This window comes from Mixophyes fleayi, chromosome 6 (genome assembly GCF_038048845.1).
Source record: "Mixophyes fleayi isolate aMixFle1 chromosome 6, aMixFle1.hap1, whole genome shotgun sequence".
Taxonomy (NCBI): domain Eukaryota; kingdom Metazoa; phylum Chordata; class Amphibia; order Anura; family Limnodynastidae; genus Mixophyes; species Mixophyes fleayi.
This window is the reverse complement of record NC_134407.1, coordinates 176,989,294-177,008,382: the sequence shown is the minus strand read 5'-3', so window position 1 is coordinate 177,008,382 and position 19,089 is coordinate 176,989,294. Positions and strand designations below refer to the sequence as shown.

Genomic DNA, 19,089 nt, shown 5'->3' with positions numbered 1-19,089 from the left:
AATGTTTAGCAAAAACAATGCAGGTGACAGATACACGTTAAACATTTCTATGTCAAAACAGCAAACAGACTCAAAAAATAAATTGAAGAGTATCTATATTTACAATTTGATCATAAAAGCAATGTCGTATGTAAACTACTTATGAGTCACACAAATATACAAAACCGCAAATAGATGTTTTTAATATTTAATTCACAGTATTGAATACTGGTGTGGCTCACAGGAACTCTGTGTTCAACCATGGCAAAAACCTGAAAGGAGGATACTAAATTACTCTGCTATCTTTTGATTTCTAGGAAAATCTCATATTTCTCAAATATCATAGTCACAGGAATCATTGTTGATATGTAAATGAAGGGAAACTTATGACCTGTTGTGTGGATGTGAAAACGACTTTGTAGGACATTCTGGTAAGGCGTTAGGCCAGTATAAAAAAATACCTGGCTAGAAAAAATGTTTTGAAAAGGAGGCCATAAATGCTCATTTGCATTCACATAGGCTTTTTGGACATCACATTGGGTGGAGGGTTGTGTGCTCCTGAAGCATGCTTAGAATGTCCTGTAAAGCTACAATATTCACATGGAGTCAATTTCATATTAAAAAGAGAGTTCCAGTAAGTGCATGCTCCTCCAGCAGACAGAATTCTGATCATATGTGAGTCCATTTTTATGTTGTTTAATTACCGTATTTGCCGGCGTATAAGACGACTTTTTTGACCTGAAAAACATGCCTCCAAGTGGGGGGGTCGTCTTATACGCCGGGTGCCAAACTCAGGGGCGCCGCGGGACAGCCATAAAAAAAAACAGAAACACTTACCAATCCGCGCGGCGCCGGGACCCAGCATCCTCCTCTCTCATGCAGCTGTCATATCAGTGACAGCTGCTGCGTGAGAGAGGAGGATGCTGGGTCCCGGCGCCGCGCGGATTGGTAAGTGGTTCTGGTTTTTTTTTTATGGCTGGGGCACGGCAGAGGGGGCAAAGTGAGAGAGGGAGAGAGGGACAGATGAGAGTGACAGGAGGGGGACAGAGGAGAGTGACAGCAGAAGAAGGTAAGTGTTATTAGTATGTGTTATGTTATGTTTGTTTTATGTTATGTCATGTCAATGCAGAGTGTGTGATCAGCATATATGAGTGTGTGTGTGTGTGGGGGCCAGTGACTTAATGCAGTGTGTGTGGGGGCCAGTGACTTCATGCAGTGTGTGTGGGGGCCAGTGATTTAATACAGTGTGTGTGGGGGCCAGTGATTTAATACAGCGTGTGTGGGGGCCAGTGACTTCATGCAGTGTGTGTGGGGGCCAGTGATTTAATACAATGTGTGTGGGGGCCAGTGATTTAATACAGTGTGTGTGGGGGCCAGTGATTTAATACAGCGTGTGTGGGGGCCAGTGATTTAATACAATGTGTGTGGGGGCCAGTGATTTAATACAGTGTGTGTGGGGGCCAGTGATTTAATACAGCGTGTGTGGGGGCCAGTGATTTAATACAATGTGTGTGGGGGCCAGTGATTTAATACAGTGTGTGTGGGGGCCAGTGATTTAATACAGCGTGTGTGGGGGCCAGTGATTTAATACAGTGTATGTTGGGGCCAGTGATTTAATACAGAGTGTGTGTGGAAGGTGTGCGGAAGAGGGGGTAGTCTTATACGGCGAGTATATAACAAACTCTATAATTTTGAGTGGAAATGTTGGGGGTCGTCTTATACGCCCAGTCGTCTTATACGCCGGCAAATACGGTATTTTTATTTTATAAGACACTATTGCACAATATCAATGTTATTTATTGTTTTTGTATCTAAAGCATTGTGGATTTATTCAATATATTAAACAACAATTAATAAGTTTATGTCTCTGTGTGCCTACAAAATTCATATGCCAGGATTAGGTAATAGTAATGCTACATAGCTGAAACAGAGGACATTTGGTTTATGATAACTCTGATTAAAGAAAGTTGTGAGAGATTAGTTGAAAAAAATAAGGGAAAACGCAAAGACTTCCAGAGCTCTTGAACCAAACTTTGGTGGTGGCATGATTGGTAAGGCAAAATATAGTGAGTGAGATATGGAGATATTTAATCATTTTAAAATGGATCAGCACCCTGTTGATTTTTGTGCCATCTTTTTAAATTGTATTTTTTTCCAGAGCCACAAATAACTGATCTGGAGACTCACTGGAGCGGGCTGGCATAAGGGAGTGTGTTTGCACTACTTGACAGAAACAAGATACAGACTTGTCAGGTTTTTGTTTATCTTTCATAGTCAGATACTATATGATACATGACCAGATAGATTATAATTATGTGACAAGTCACATGTAGTAGTTGTCAAAAGAGACAGATTCAGAACTGATTAATCAACTGTTGATTGTCGTCATGTCACTGGATGGTTGGTGTAGTGGGGGAGGGGGTTGGGGTTTGTGTTATGGGTGCCAATTGTTACTACTGCTGTAGGAATCCCTGCATATTACTGAGATGTGAATGTGTTATTACTCTTCTTTGAGGTATTCATCAGAACATTGACGCAGTCACAGATATGCCATTGAAGAGCTAAATAGATTACTCTTTCTGCACTATGACCTTAGCCTATGTACATTTTGGTAATTGACATAAAAAAATGATTTTTCAAATAGTCATTTAACTTGGTAAAACAATGTATGAAAATAAAGTATGAAAATAATCACAATAATTGCAGGTAAGATCCTCCTGCTCTGATTATCTCTAAATTTTACGCATCGGTTTTTGATACTGTAAGGTCTAGGTTCTGCTTGATAATCATGTAATTATTTACTTGTCCATGCTGAAATCTTGCATTACCTCTGGTGCAGAATGGCCCCTCATAGCCTGTCCCATTGCAGTCACAGGTGTAGTAATTGTATCGCTCTACACATCGGGCCCCATTCTGACACTCCATCCGGGGCCTCTCACAGTAGCCCGTGCAGTTGGTCCTCACTCCTAATGTCTCATTGGCTTTTCCTTCTAAATCGAGGGTGACGCCATTCATTCGTAGTCCACGGAGACAACCAATATATGGTTTCATTTTGTAATCTCCACTACCTGTGATCAGTAAGCATAACAGGTATAGATACTGAAATGAAGGAAATGCAGACAGGACCACCAAGCCAAATTTCTCTCTCTTTCATCCGTTTTCTCTCATTCAACCACTGTAGTAGTATAAAGCTATTGCTGAGGTGATTTATGCTAAAGAAACGGCTATTGAATTTCTAGTCTAATTTCACATGGGTGCTTTGCGTCTTGCCACATTTGTAGAGCACATCAGTGCTTTCTTACCAGGGAGCTAGTATTCACTGCTTATTATGCGTAGGCAAATAGGGTTTATAAGTCTAAACTACACAGGTGCATAAAGCTGTTGTGTGACACTTGCCCTACAGTTTCTCGGGGCAGCAGGGATAGAGATAGACTCATAAACACATACCATGGGCAATTCAAGGTGCAACTGTTGATTACACATAAATTACAGTCACTGCAAACTTAACTAGAGTGTTCAGGCTATTTTCTCAGGGACACCGAGTCAAATCATTAAAAAATATATGTGAACTCACCTACATAAAGTAGTCGATCGTATGAGGTATTGAGGTAGGTCTGGAGAGGGAAGTTGCGGATCACCCAAGGCATTTTGTCCACCTTTAGCCGGGTGAGCTTGACGTTCATTTCAGCCTTCACTTGGTGCCACTCGTTGTCATTTAGGGGTAGTGGTGATTTCAGTGTCACGTTTTCATGACCATTCCCAATATCATAAATAAACACCAAGTCATTTGTTGCTGGTGGATACAAATTGTGAACAGAAGGAAAGTCAGTTAGTAAGGATACAGCTTTGTTAATACGGTTTGTTGCCTGGTGCTGAAAATATTTATTGGGCAACAATAACAACAGGAAAGTATTTAGAAAATTATCAGAAAGAATTAACAATACAATTAATTCTTGAGGGACACTATTGATGCTATGTGTATAAAAGTTCAGACTACTGACAAAAACCCGGACAGATTCTCTTAAAAGTGTCTGTACCAGAAAAACTGTTTTTAAAATGTACCAGTCACTTACATACAGTACAGCTGAGGTGGCCATTTTATCATCTGAAGCATTTTTCATGAGATTCTAGCTTCACTTTACCTCAGTGATGTCTCTAGTTTCTAGCTCACAATATAATGTTCTACAATGTGCAGTACACACCGTATGGTAAAGGTAGCTGTTTCTGACCGTGAATGGCCACTGGAAGTATGAAAGAGAAGATCGATACAGTGCTGTAGAGAGTTTAGATTAGCGAATGGTGTTTAATATAAAGTCTGTGTGCAATCCCTTAAAAAAAAAGTTAAATAGAAAACACCTACACACAGACTTACTAAATGCTGGTCCACAAAATGAGATCAAACTTCTAAGAAAAGTACACATATTTGGAGTCTGTGTGGCTGTGTATTCGGTGGCTCTGCACATCCCAGTGTTAGAAGATAGCAGTTTCACCTGTAGCAGCTTCAAAGGGCCCCTGCTGTGAGCTATATCCTGACACAAGTTAGTTTTTGGACACCTCAATAGACTTTGTGGGGCCGGTCAAGCTGGACATCCTTGCAGCCAAAGGCAGCATTTGAAGGCATATACAGGTATATAGAAATATGAGCTTAAAAGGAAAATGTCTTTATAGTTCATATTTTGGGAAATCTGGGTGCCACTCTATACTGAGGAGCAGATATCACACCAGGGTTGTGAATGGCAGGTACTGGTGGTATCCGGAAACAGCTATAATCACATATATTTGAGAAAGTTATGTCACATTGTCATAATTCCATCATGTTTGGTATTTAAATGTGCAGGAGATTATGACCAGTTTATTTTAAGGGGGAGTTATGTCTCTGGGATATATCTGTGAAGAATTACCCAAAGGTCAAAACTTTGGGAATATTTGTGAGCAAACTATTGTGACACCCAGGGGACATCCCTGCTCCCCTATTAGCATTAACACTGCCGCTGTGAATACCGTCTTATTTCATTTTGCATAAAAAAACCTGTGTTGGGAAGGAGCATATTTTCAGTCTTTTAGGAAAATTAATCCACATTGACAAACTGTCCATCTTCCTAGTCAATTTCCCATGGCACAGATTATACAACTCATGTAAGTTATACTCTGAATGTAACCCCTTTTATTTTAAACTGCTTTGCTTGTGTAGGTGATGGCAATTGTTTATTAATTGTTTTTTTTATATTTGAATGCCCTGAACCTTTGTATATTAAATCTATAAAATTAATAAGTGGCGCCCTTGATACTCTAACGAATCCATTAGCCTGTTAAGAAGAATATAGCTCAAACAAGTTAACCCTTTGAATGCCAGTGTGTGATTTGTTAATACATTTGACTAACAAGCCTAGTGTGTGCTTGAATTAACATTTGTGTAACACTCTGGAGGTGTGAAGAGTTAACCCTTTGCTTGCTGGTGTGGGCCTTGCTAGCCTGTGGGTAGCCAGAAGCCTAATGTGCCAGTGTGGGACAATATATTGGGGTCCTATTGCCAGTATTCAATAGGTGGTGGCAAACCTGAAGTGTGCTCAGGTGTGAGAGTGCGGTGTGGGGGCGATTCAGTAGGTCTATAAACTGAAATAAAAGTATATATTTTATTATTTATAACACCTAGCCTGGCCAGAAATAATGAGAGTGCCTCACTCACTATTCAGTTCGATTCTGATGAAGATCCGGAAGTCACTGGCCATATTCTCTAGAAATGTTCCGGACAAGGAGGTGGTCTTGAAGTAGAAGGATATATCCATACTTTTCTCCGGCCGGAAGGTTGGGAAAATAAGACTGTTTGCTTTCATAAATGTTACTGTATTCCACGTATTCTCTGTCAATCAGGGAGAAAATACATGTTATCAAACATTGTACCTGCACAACTATTCAGCTATGTCACCCAAATATCTTTAATGAAACATATATTATTTAAGCATGTCATATAGAAGTTGTGAAGGTAGAACAGATATTTTGAATTATGAGTATTAATGTTATAATATATATATATATATATATATATATACACTGTCTGGTACAATGTACAATGTGGTCTGTCGCTGGATCTAATGGCAACAAAAAATAACAAATCTGCCTGTACAACAGAATTCTCTGACAGTGGAGTTGTCTTTAATTTGTCTCCTGATTTTCTCTTATCTCTTTCTCTGTGGCTGTAGTCCATCATGGAATAATATACATCTAAATTTGAGTTTGTGGCCATAATGAAATTTGGTAGAGGAGCCTCAAGTCTTGATAGGAAGTCATTTTTTATCCTTCGAGAACCCCAGGATACACTGTAATGGACCAACAAGACACATCTCCATACTCTCCTACCAACAATAATGTTTTTGTCATGGTGTGGTCTATCAATTGGGGGATTGGCCTATTGCTGTCAACTCATCCCTTACACAGGCTCTGGGGCTGGTTGATTGGGAATAGGTGGGATATAAACTTGAGGTAATCCTCACATCTGGTCCTGATCAACCAGTCAATATGTAATGAGTCAACCCTGGTGTGGCCAATTTCTGGAAAGGAAAGGAAAGGGCTTGTGGGATCAGGGGGCATAGGTGGGCAGATTTGGATACAAGCTGGGCAGAAGAGTCACTATTTTTGAAGTGGGAATGTTGGGAGATGTATTTCTTACTGTCTCCATAGCAGCGTAGAGGTCCAACTAAAAACCAGGCCTCAGAGCTGGAACGGTTGGTATCCCCCACAACCACTTGGGTCACTGGTAGATGATCACGGAAGGTCAGTAAACCCTTGTCATATCTCCTAAACCGAAAGAAAACACATGGGTATTGTGACATTGAATCCCTCTAGTGGAAATGTCACTTTTATGGACAATAAATGACATATTCAGCAATTACTGTAAATTAAATTGAACCAATTTTTTTATTAACATTTATTTATATAGTGCTGGCATACGGCAGAGCCCTTTATGACTGGCAACAGACACACTTGCATGTCCATCGAAATATGCTGTACTATGTATGTAAAATACTTTGTTTTAAGTCACTAATGCATCACTGATGCTGAATATATAATCACACTGATTTACTATTACATACCATTGAAGGTGATCAGCATCACAGTTGCAGAAATATCTTGGATCTGCGCATGTCTTCTCTATGCCACAAGCACATCTTTGAATACCAGGATTGGAGCCACCCCAGTAAAAATGTCTTTCATTATTTCGCCCCATCCAGAAGCTGTATGGCAGTCCCACTGTCAAAATATTAATTGAAAAAGGTCAAAATGTACAATGTAAACTCATATCTTTCTCAGTAAGTTTATCTATTTTACCTGCTGGTGTTCCCTGCTCTGTGACCTGAACCCTCCATTAATACAAGATTATTGGGATCTAAAGAACCTATGGCATGAACATACCCATTTTTCACAAGACAGTCATGTTCTGTCCTATGAAAAAAAGACAGAACCTAAATATTTCTGGGCAGAACTACCTGTTTGGTGGTGTGGTCTGGGAGGTTGTATGGGTGGACCATTGGTTGTTTTCCATTTGTAACGTTGGCAGGTATACATAAAGAAGAGGCACAGTTATTCAATCTTCCTAGCATGGAGTTTGAGTAAATCCTCCGCTCTCCACCATAGCAATATACAGCAATCCCAGTTCCTGTTACTACACAAGGCTCATCCAGCCTGTTTTCTGTCAATATAAGTGTGTTATTAGGAATTAGAGAAAACCTGTATTGCATGAAACCATATATGAACTGTACTTCTTATCCTACTAACCAACAGGCCCTTTACAACAATGAAGAAAGTTGTAGGTGTTAAGCAACTAGGGAGACTTACTGACAGGTTATAGCAATGTAAACTGACATTTTAGCAGTGGTCATACAGAGGTATAAAAACCCAGATTGCACTGCAATGGCATTTAACACCATTCGATTAGTCATGTTGGACAATGGTGTTTCTATAGTACAATAGTAAGCCTCACTGATGATATACCAGCACACAGTTTTCATGCTTCCCCCTTACTTGGTGTATTGAGGAGCCTGGATTTGTAGCAGGAGAACTCTATTCTCTGCTCACAGTATTCAGATCCATTAGCCAGTGAGGACACCTCTCCCCAGGATGCGTTCCAGTAATGTACCTCTCCTAGGTACGGCTGATCCGGGTAGGAGCCGGTGACTTTGGTGCGATAATAACGGTCATGTTGTACAATGGTCCACGCTCTTTCCTCTAGGGTGACAAAATACATCATTTAGTTGTTATGGCATACTGTATGTTTCCTTCATTGATAGTTATACATTTCACTTTAACATAAATTAGTGCTAGGCTATCTATTGAGTATATACAGACAGAACAGGCAAACTTTTGATTCCTGCATTGGACAAAAACCTTGTAGTAATCTATAGTAAAGAAACAGCCATATGATTCTACAGTATTTACCGTTTGCTTGAAACCTTCCATTTACAATTAGCATGAAAGCCCTTAATAGCAATTAGGCATTTTATAACTGATTATTATCATATATGTTGCACTGACTTATTTAGATGCAGATTATATATGTTAATGATCACCAAAATTGCAGTAGTGAAGTGTCAGATCTAGACACAGGGAGGAGCTGGGGTGTACCAACCATAAATCTGCGAAGGGAGAGGGGAGAAGTATTCTGGATTAGCTCTTTCTACCTAGTAACTGGGCAGTGGGGGATCCTTGAAAACACATGTATGCGACTGACTTATCTTGAACCGGTGTTATATTGTACAATATATATATATTACAATGGAATACATTGAATTTATAAGAACTGGGATAACTAGTTATAAAGACAGTTTAGGACTGTGGTTGTTGTGTTCCAGCTGAACTACAATTCCCAGCATGCTTGGAATGCATCGATGAATACGATTACAGTACCAGAAATGTCACAGTAGACAGTGAATGGCTTTACGGGGCCGCTACCATCAGGATCCACAGTGTGATTCCCGGAGTATTTCCCACTGATCCTGTAGGCATCACAGTTTTCCTTAAAAAGAGCTTAAAAACAAGAATTAGCTAAAGATTAAAAAGGGAAAAATACAAAAACCTAGAATGTTACAGCAGAAAATAACTGATTAGTCCATGTAGTCTGCCCATGTCAATGCACAGATTATTTATTTTCTTCCATCTTTTTAATAACTAATTGGTGGATAAGAGAGGTTTTTGGATATGAAGCTTCACAATAGCTCATGTGTGTCTACATAACATGCGCAAAACATACAGAAGACGGTGTACAAAACATTTACTATTTTACTATATGCTTATTTTCCCAGCTTAGTGAAGTCATTACAGACCCAAGACCAGGCTGAGGCAGAGGTACATACCATATGCCATTATGTCTAGAGGTGAATTGAACTAATTGACTACCCGAGTGCTGTCGCTGGGTCTCAGAACTGCAATCGGCTTTGATAGAAGCTCTGTTTCCTCTCTTATGACGAACTCCAACAATTGCATTTAGTACAGGACAGAAAACTGACTGCTATCAGCCTGCGCTATTATTGGCTGACTGCTTTCCTGTTCTGCACTGAAATCCAATTAGCTGTCTTATGAAATGGAGCTACTCTAACAGATGTGAATCCCAGAGACTGACAGCATCTCGGAGGTAGCAGATGACTACACACTGGCTACAAGGCAATGGGCTCTGTCCTGTACGATGGCCACCAGGCAATGGGCTCTGTAATGTACTAAGCTATAAGACAAAAAAGGCTGTGGACTACATACTAGTCACAAAGTAATAGGCTCTGTATTGTATAATACCCACCAGACAATGGCTTCTATAGTAGGTACTAGCCACCATGGCTTGAGTTACAATTTGTATACTAGTCACAAGAAAACAGGCTCTGTAATGTACACTAGTCAACATACAATAGAATAAGGACTGGTGACAGGGATGGTACAGTACATTGTGTGGTGTGGGGCACTGCTGGTATATTGCCTGGTGTTATAATGTGTAAAATCACTGCTAGGTTTAGCGAGTTGGGCACTGCAGGGTATAAAGTGTCAATAGTATTTGTGAGAATGGTAAACTGGTCTCCCTAGCTCCACTGGGGATGCTAAAACAGCTGGTCTGTTCCCGGGACAGAACATAGGAACTCAGTGGGTACTGGTACTCCAAAGAAACCCCCAATTGAGTTTTATATGTTCTTTTTGTGCTTAGTTTTGTCTGGGTCATAAACTTGCAATTATATCTCTGATTTCTACTGAAATAATGGGCTGCATTTTAATATATAATGGCGAATCCCATACATGAATGCTGACACTATAGTATATGTAAGCAATAAGTGCATTGTAATTTCAGTCATTTGGAGAATAAACACATAAACAGGCTAATGGCACTCAGATTTACATATACTATTCTTGGGAGAGTTGGGAATTGTGGTTTGTATCCTGACTTTGAACCTGATTAGTGTAATTTGGAGCTAGAATAGACACTCACATTTGTGGCAGGTTTCCCCCTTGTAGCCGGTCATGTCACAGATGCAAAAGAAGTCATCCCAGGACTGGTAGCAGCGACCCCCATGTTCACATTGGTTTGGTCTGCACCTGAGGTCCAGAGAGAGAACAAGAAAAAAGCACAAATAAGGACTTTATTCCATTGACGTGCTATTTCTAGGTGATCTCTTTTCAAAGAGTCTCTATATAATAATGTATTGATTACTCTACAATTGAGCAATCCCTATAAAGTAGAAGTAACTTCTAGGAAATATAATTGACTTCTCATGAATACTAGTTGCTTAAACTCATCTTGTAGGGACAATAATCTCTTTAATAAATTGTCTTTATAGTTTTTAAGAATCAGTGATCTTTGAAACAGAAAAATGCCACGATCAGTGTTCCATACAGTCACTGTCAGTTCTTTTTCCTGCAATATACAAACATTTTAAAGTAGTGTAGATAAATACCTGTCTGCAATAGCACAAACGTTGAACATGACTTCTGAAAACCTCCCCAGCCAGCCCAGCTGCATACGATGGAAGTCCACAGGTTGACCATCCACGTTTAACAGTTGCATACAACCATGGAATGAAGTCTGGTTTGAAAAACAACCAGAACCTGCAGCTGGCTTTGGGCAACCTGTGCGATAAAGATGCTGGTTATCTAGACGTGCCTACACTTCTACAGTAAAAAACCTACTGGATATGTAAACTTTTAGGCAGATGCCAGTCAATGCAAACACTTAAATGTATTTGTGATTCTTGAACTAGGATTATTATTTAACAATTTAAGCTGGAGAGGTGTATCTAAGGTTTTCTAAAAGGAATATTGAATATAACTAGGTCTCTCTTATTTTCGATGGACACGTTTAAAGATTACTGCCAGACAAATTATTATCTTAAGTTGTCCGTACACGTAGCTAATTTGATTGTCCATTTGGTCATTTTAGGGCAAATAGGGCCCAAACAGATCAGTTTGTAGGTTCAAGACCACTGGTAATCCCAATGCCCTCATTATCTGACTGGCAAAAAATCAGGTCAACCAATGATCACAGTCTGCTTGATCATTGGCTGACTTCCCTAATCGAGTCCCATGTGATCCTGTCTCTTGACCTGAGCACTGAACAACCAGATTAATCCAAATTCGTCACTGGCCAAGTCAACATATGTGGGTAACTTTAAAACCATCACTCTTGAGGGATAGATATCACTGATGGGCAGACTATCAGTTGAGCATTGTGATCAGAACTACCACAAGTCAAAGTTTATTGAATGAAAACCTTAAAACCGATATGTTGTAATTAAAAGAACAAAAACACATTACTATTATTTACACAAAATATGTTGTGTATATTATATTCCAAAGAACATGTTTAGAGTCTAAGCATTATACACTTACAAGACGTTAGTGTGTCATTCTAGATAAAATTAAGGTGTAATTTCACAGTCTTCATATGCAAAAGAAATCAATGTTAAATTATGCTTAGCCTAATCACAGTGAATATTGTGTGAAATTCCTCATATGTGACTCATTCGTGAAATGCAAAATTATTCACAAGTTTATTTAATTTAACCTTGTATGAATGTTACATACGCTTTCTTTAAACTTAAGCCCATTTCCCAAATCTGTATTTCTCATATCTGAAGCATGAAAGTAAAATACACTGTTTAATCTAGCACTGATTTTACACAAAAGTGCCATAGATTATTCCACTTCTCATCACAAACGGCACAAAAAAAGCTAAGATGATAAAGCATAGCATGTCAGTTATGCTTGTTGTGGTATCACCAGCCAAGCTTTGTGTACACAGATATTTAGTTACCTAAAATAATGTAAAACAATCACACCGCTACCTAACATGCTAGTGATGCCTAGATAGAGAATCTTAGTTAAGTTAAGTATATACAATTGCATAGACTTTAATAAATATCAATGTCCAATTATAACTTTACTTGCTGTTTAAACAGAAGGTAGAGACCGCTCATACATTTGCGATACACATAGAATACAGTTAGCAAGGTATTCGATATCAGAGGCATAAACAATTAGTATTGTGACTTTTCTACCTCCAAAGTAATAAGTATCTCCTGTCCGAAGCTGGAACAGATAGTTAATTTTGAACTGTGCTCCTTCATCTTCATCAATAATCACCAGGGCAGAGTTTTCTCTGGCCACCAGGGAGACAGAGTGCCAGAAGCCATCGTTCAATCGGTAACCTGTGGAAAGAGAAATAATACCATCCCTGAAGATGATAATTTTTTCTATAACAGTGATTTCCAACCAAATGGATCAGGACAAATTTGTGTGTCACAGAGCTGGGCTGGATATGTTATAGGTTATAAGGTGTGATAGGTTAAAAGTCTTCAAAGAATATAGAATTTAAAAATATGCCATGGAGATGATATGCACCGATATAAGCTTTCTCATGAGCTTTCCTACATCTCCAGTATTTTGTTTATCACAATATTTTAATTTGTCACTAAATGAATTACGATTACATTTCAACAGCACTCTGAGCTATAGTCAACACTCGTGTTCACAGCAGTCACAATTGTGACCTGGGTCAAAAGAAACGGGACCTGTCCTGCTACTCCCGTATGCATCTCCTGCCTAACTATCACAGCAGAGCGATCTAGACATGCCACACCAATCACTGCAGAGCGATCTAGACATGCCACACCAATCACTGCAGAGCGATCTAGACATGCCACAACTATCACAGCAGAGCGATCTAGACATGCCACACCAATCACAGCAGAGCGATCTAGACATGCCACATCAATCACAGCAAAGATTATGGTTGTGCTTAGAGACATTCCCATTCCCAGATAGACCCATTCAGGTTTCTGAGCATTTGTCTGATTATATACAGCCTCAAAGTGATAAGAGCGGCTGAAACCGTCCCACCCCAAACCCTCCGACTACCATCAGTGCCGAGGATCTTGCTTCCTATTTCAAGGACAAAGTTGATAAGATCAGACTTGAGATGGTATCATCTCCCTCAACAAGCAATCATCTCAATTCCTTTGTAGCACCCTGTGACACTTTCTCTTCATTTGATTCCACAAATGAAGATGTAGTTTCTACTCTCTTCTCATCTTCCTACTCTACCTCCTACCCTCTTCATCCCATACCCTCACAAATTGGTAGGTCCCTGTCTCCTGTGCTCATTCCACCTTTAACTAAAATCTGTAATTTCTCTCGCTTTACCAGTATTTTTCCATCACTATTCAAGCATGTAGTGATTGCTCCTATTCTGAAAAAACTAAATTCTGACCCAAACTCTCTCTCAAATTACCGCCCCATCTCTCAGCTCCCATGCCCCACCAAGCTTCTCGAGAGAATTGCGTACACTCACCTCACACACTTTCTTACAGCAAACAACCTACTGGATCCTCTTCAGTCTGGCTTTTGCTTGCAACACTCAACAGAGACTGCAACGACCAAGGTTGTCAATGATTTGATCACAGCAAAACCTAAAGGCCATTATTCTCTTCTAATTCTCCTGGATCTCTCTGCGGCATTTGACATTGTTAACCACTCTCTCCTCATACAAACACTACAATCCCTAGACCTTGAAGGCCCTGTCCTCTCCTGGTTCTCATCCTACCTATCTTATCCCTCTTTCAGTGTTCATTTTTCTAGATCCACCTCTGCTCTGCTTCCTTTATCAGTTGGAGTACCACAAGGCTCTGTCCTAGGTCCTCTGCTATTCTCTATCTACACCACTTCTCTTAGAAAACTGATAAGGTCCTTTGAATTTCAGTATCATCTCTATGCGGTTAATACACAAATCTATCTATCCTCTCCTAATCTCTCACCATCTGTGTTGTCTCATGTTAAGCGACTCTGTCTCTGCCATTTCATCTTGCATGTCCTCTCGCCAACTCAAACTCAATCTTTCAAAAAAAGAATTAATAATATTCAAACCCAAAAACAGAAGCTTCCTGTCTGACATTTCTATTTCTGTTGATAACATGACCATAAATCCCACCCCGCAAGCTCACTGCCTAAGTGTAATCCTTGGCTCACAGCTATCCTTTGTTCCCCACATTGATTCTATATCTAAATCATATTACATACATCTAAAAAAAATTTCCAAAATACATACATATCTCACACAAGACACTGCAAGAACCTTAATTCATCCACTCATCATCTCCCGCATCGACTATTGCAATTTCCTCCTTACTGATCTTCCCAAAATCTGACTTGGGTACCTACAATCCATTTTGCACAAAACGGCTAGATTTATTTTTCCTACAAACCGTTCTTCCTCTGCTGAGCCACTCTGTCAGTCTCTACATTGTTTGCCTGTTTTTCAACAAATCCAATATAAGATTCTTCTACTAACATACAAGGCCGTCAACAAAATTGCACCGACATACATTTCCTTACTTGTCTCAAAATATCTCCCAACTCGACACCTCCATTCTGCACAAGATCTGCGTCTCTCTTCCATTCTCATCACATTCTCCCATTCCAGGTTACAAGACTTTTTTCAGGCTGCACCCACCTTGTGGAATTCCCTCCCTCTCACAATAAGACTTTCCTCTAGTCTTCAAACTTTCAAGCGTTCTCTGAAAACCCACCTCTTCAGACAAGCTTATAATATTCCTCAACCAGCATCTTAATCTCCCTAGGTTACCCTATTAACACCTTCTACACAGCTAACACAAGACAACAACCCTCTGACCAACATTGTTGTGTGACTGATCATACAGCCCACTCAGTACTTTTTACCTTTGCATTCTAGCTGGTCCAGTGTGCAATATGATGTAGCACATGCCCTTGTGTGTCAAACTCACATTGTCCCATAGACTGTAAGCTTGCGAGCAGGGTCCACTTACCTTTACCATTACCATTACACAGTCATGTGTAGGTCCTGGCCAGAAGAGTAGACCTCACTCCACCCCACCGGGGACATGTAAGCTGAAATTGCTTGGAAATTATCTGTGCAAAGGGGACAGGTAATCTGTGGAGAATGGCAGTTGTCTCTGTGCAAAGGGAGGGGATTCTCTGTTCTCCAACCTACTTCTATTAGCACAGTAAAAGTGGGTTGGTGCAGGCTATGTATAATTTATTTTTATGTTAGCTGGGTGATGATGTGTTGTCATAGATGCAGCCTACAGCATGGAGATGCAGGGCAGAAACAAGTTGATAAAAATAAAATATTACAATTTCTAAAACAAAACACAAATATCAAGTTCTACCAATAAACAATATGTAGCTTGGAACAGTAATAATTCTTTTTAGGACTCTTTCCTGCTAGTGTGGTCCTTCCCCCCCCCCCCCCCATTATGCAGTTTAATAATACTTAATTCCTGAGTCAACCAGTCAGGACCCATCATGCGCTGGGGAAATAAGCACTACTCACCCGCTGCAAACACCAGCTTCTTCCTGTGTGGTTGGGAAATGGTCACATTTATCTGACCCTCGCTTAGGGCCATTTCAAGTGATCCCAAGGAACCAGCAAAATTGGTGAAAAGCAGAAGACCAATGGTGTCCCAGGTCCGGAATTTAAAGCTCACCATCATCTTTATGTTGGCGGGGACGCCAGGCACCATTAGATAGTTGTTAACGCCAGAAAATGTGACAGGAACATAAGGCATTTCCACACAGGAGAACCGCACCTTGCCCTGTGATGTAACACAAAAGCATGGACTGACATTAAATCATGTATCGCTAATATTTCCACAACTGCGATTCTAGCATTGTATTACACCTATATTTTTACTCCTATATTGTTGAGTAGACTCATGTCTGAAGGACGTCTTGCTTGAAAGCAAGTTCTTGCATTTGACAAGGTCATTTTGATGAGAAATACACTTTTCTAGGTATAAAAATATTATATTTTCCCCTCAGCAAAGGAAGCATAAAGCTGACACTAACATATTACACACAGTAAAGGTTGCTAATTTATGAGCTAAACTATTGTTCGTAAGAATGAAGCCTATCTGTATAATAACATCCTGTGAGATATCTTGTTTCTAGTGAAGTTATAAGCTTCTTGAGAATTCATTTTTTGAGCTCACAAAAAAAAAGAAAAATACATTTATAACCTTGATTCGGGTACATTTGGTCTAGTAGGGGTTGTCCGCTGCCATCACCGTTATATGGAGGTGGAGATGCGTAATGTATGCAGCACATCACAGGAACCAGGACCAATCCAGTCAGTTTCATTATACATCTCCTGAAGACTATGGACCAGTGGTAAATAAAAACTTCTATGGGCCCAGGGCAATGCTCCAGTTATGGGTCTCCAATAGACATACTTATTTTGTTCCTTAACACCCAATGATCACCCATAATGCTATGATATCCACCTGGAGTTACTTATTAATGTACACATGCAGCCTTATGCACCATGTAATTGCAATATATAATGACAGCATCTGCTGAAGTTCATTGGTATATTTAGCCAGCACCTCATCACAAACCCACGTTATGACTTATCAAGGCACTAATGAGTTTGAATGGATGGAAAGGTATGAGCCCCCTTCACTGTTCTGGGTTCTGGCCCACTAAATTAAACACCCCTATTAAAATCCACCACTATGGTTCTCCAATGCCAGAAGAGCAGGTGGCGGGGGAGTAGAATCCTACAATAGCACTAATCTGCATAGACAAAAAAGGGCAGACTTTATCTACTGTCTACTTTTCTAAGTTAATAGAAATTTCTTTCAAATATATAATTTTCTTTAAAAGAGTAAACTATTCAAGGAATGCAAAGGACAATAGACATAAATCGATTCAGCCCAGCATGGATTTCATTAGCAGAGCCACTTCTGAATTAATAAATAGCTTCAGGCAAACTAATTATCAAGTTGTGCATTCCAATAAACAGGATAATGTAGTTTTAGTGCAAAATCAACATTATGGCTCTCTGAGGGAATTCAACCAATATGCTAACCAATGAATATGAATATGTGAACTTTGCATAATGCGCTAATGCTGAATAAGTCATGTGGAACTGTGTTCACAAACGCTCTTTGTTTGAAATATTTTCTTACTAAAAGCATAGAATGTGTCACTGGGGGCAGGGGCCCATTAAGCAGGCTCCAGGGGGCGCCACAGAAACCAGGTACAAACATTAATAATGTCTCTGAATGAGACATTAATAGTCTATTTAATGCTGGCGGCAGTCGCAGAGCATAATTGAGCTAACAATGCTGCTAGCTGCTGCACATGCCGCTCCCAGTTGTTGCTGGTGAAGTAACTGCATTGGGAACTTCGGTGTCATTCGGCGACACAGCAGTCAGCAGTAAGACAAGGGGACCTTCACTCCAGTCCAAATTTTCTCCACACACGGAGGAACTGAAGAAGGAGCAATGGTGCCTATGTAGATTAGCTCCTGAATGGCAGCAAAATAGATGCTAAAAGGTATGATAGCTGCAAACTGCTCAGAGGAATGACAACTGACAACAATGATAATAAATTAAACTTTTATGTTTATGTTAACAAAAATCTTATTATCTATGGATTATATCTCTGAAAACATGTTTTTAAACATAGTGGGCCTGAGTCATTAAGGAAAGTAAGATAAAAAAAAAAGGAGTAAATGTTCTCCGGGACAAACCATGTTACAATGCAAGGGGTGCAAACTAGTTTATTATTTTGCACATAAGTTAAATACTGCCTGTTTTTTCATCTAGCATAAAAAATCTTTGATAGTTTTATTTTTACACTGAACTTTAAAGTTGATCGTAGAACATGACCTACCCCAACTATAAATCTGTCCCATTTTAAATCCCCCCCCCTCCAACAGAAAATGGTTTTGCCCTAGCCCACTGTCTAAAATAAATTTCTATTGTTCTATTCTACTGCTCCATCTTTATTTCACTCACAAACCTTTATTTCACTCACATAGTGGTTCAAATTGGAGATTTTTAACATAAGAATTAATTAAGTTTGCAACATTTTGGATAGAAATCAGTAGACATGAGTGCCTCCTTATAAATATTCTGGTCATTGAGTAAAATGTGATCAGAACTTATATTAAGAGAGCACCCCCTCCTAGTATAATAATGAATCTATTGGAGAGTGAAATAAATTAGAACTAGTATTAGAATTTACTTTTTATGTGCCGAAAAATCTAACTAGTGCTTTGGTTATTGTTATAATTTTCATTGTTTGGAAATAAATAAGTCTAAAAAACATAAAAACAAATATAAAATTTTCATAACGTGTGTGTGTGTGTTGGGTAGAGGGCATGGAGGGTTAGTTGCGCCAGGCTGAAGCTTTGCCTAGGGTGCCCAGAAACCTTGCACTGTCCCTGATTGGAAATCGCTTTCCTGTAATTTAAAATAAATAAAAAAAGAAACCCCACTATTTGTTTTTGAGTTTCATTCTCGAAAGCTTAAAAATACTGTATAATCCCTGCAGTTTTTGGACATCAGACATAACTTTATATAAAATGTCCTAGAAAAATATGTGCACAGAAATATATGTGCATGCTTTATATTATGCACTTACATATACATGAAATCCTTTGAAAAGTAGTGATTTATACCACCACTTAGTAGGTACTAAAATGTGGGCATTCTGCACTTCTAAAAAGCTATGTGGTGCCTCTAATTGTGCAGTTTCAATTTAGTACCCCATCCACAAAATAAAAATATTTTATTAGTGATTCTGTAGCGTAATTAGGAG

At 39.4% G+C, this 19,089-nt stretch overlaps 1 protein-coding gene across 1 annotated transcript in view; it reads right to left on the bottom strand.

The window, feature by feature from the left end:
- Positions 1–19,089, bottom strand: part of CNTNAP1 (contactin associated protein 1) — a 77,605-nt gene that overhangs the window by 11,046 nt on the left and 47,470 nt on the right. The window contains exons 8-18 of the mRNA XM_075177392.1: positions 15,815–16,076; positions 12,504–12,653; positions 10,905–11,076; positions 10,439–10,545; positions 8,881–9,000; positions 7,999–8,202; positions 7,071–7,227; positions 6,647–6,774; positions 5,666–5,839; positions 3,554–3,772; positions 2,808–3,047 (exon numbers count right to left, since the gene is read on the bottom strand). Of these exons, the coding sequence (XP_075033493.1) occupies positions 2,808–3,047; positions 3,554–3,772; positions 5,666–5,839; positions 6,647–6,774; positions 7,071–7,227; positions 7,999–8,202; positions 8,881–9,000; positions 10,439–10,545; positions 10,905–11,076; positions 12,504–12,653; positions 15,815–16,076 (1,933 nt within the window). The remainder of the gene's footprint in view (positions 1–2,807; positions 3,048–3,553; positions 3,773–5,665; positions 5,840–6,646; positions 6,775–7,070; positions 7,228–7,998; positions 8,203–8,880; positions 9,001–10,438; positions 10,546–10,904; positions 11,077–12,503; positions 12,654–15,814; positions 16,077–19,089) is intronic.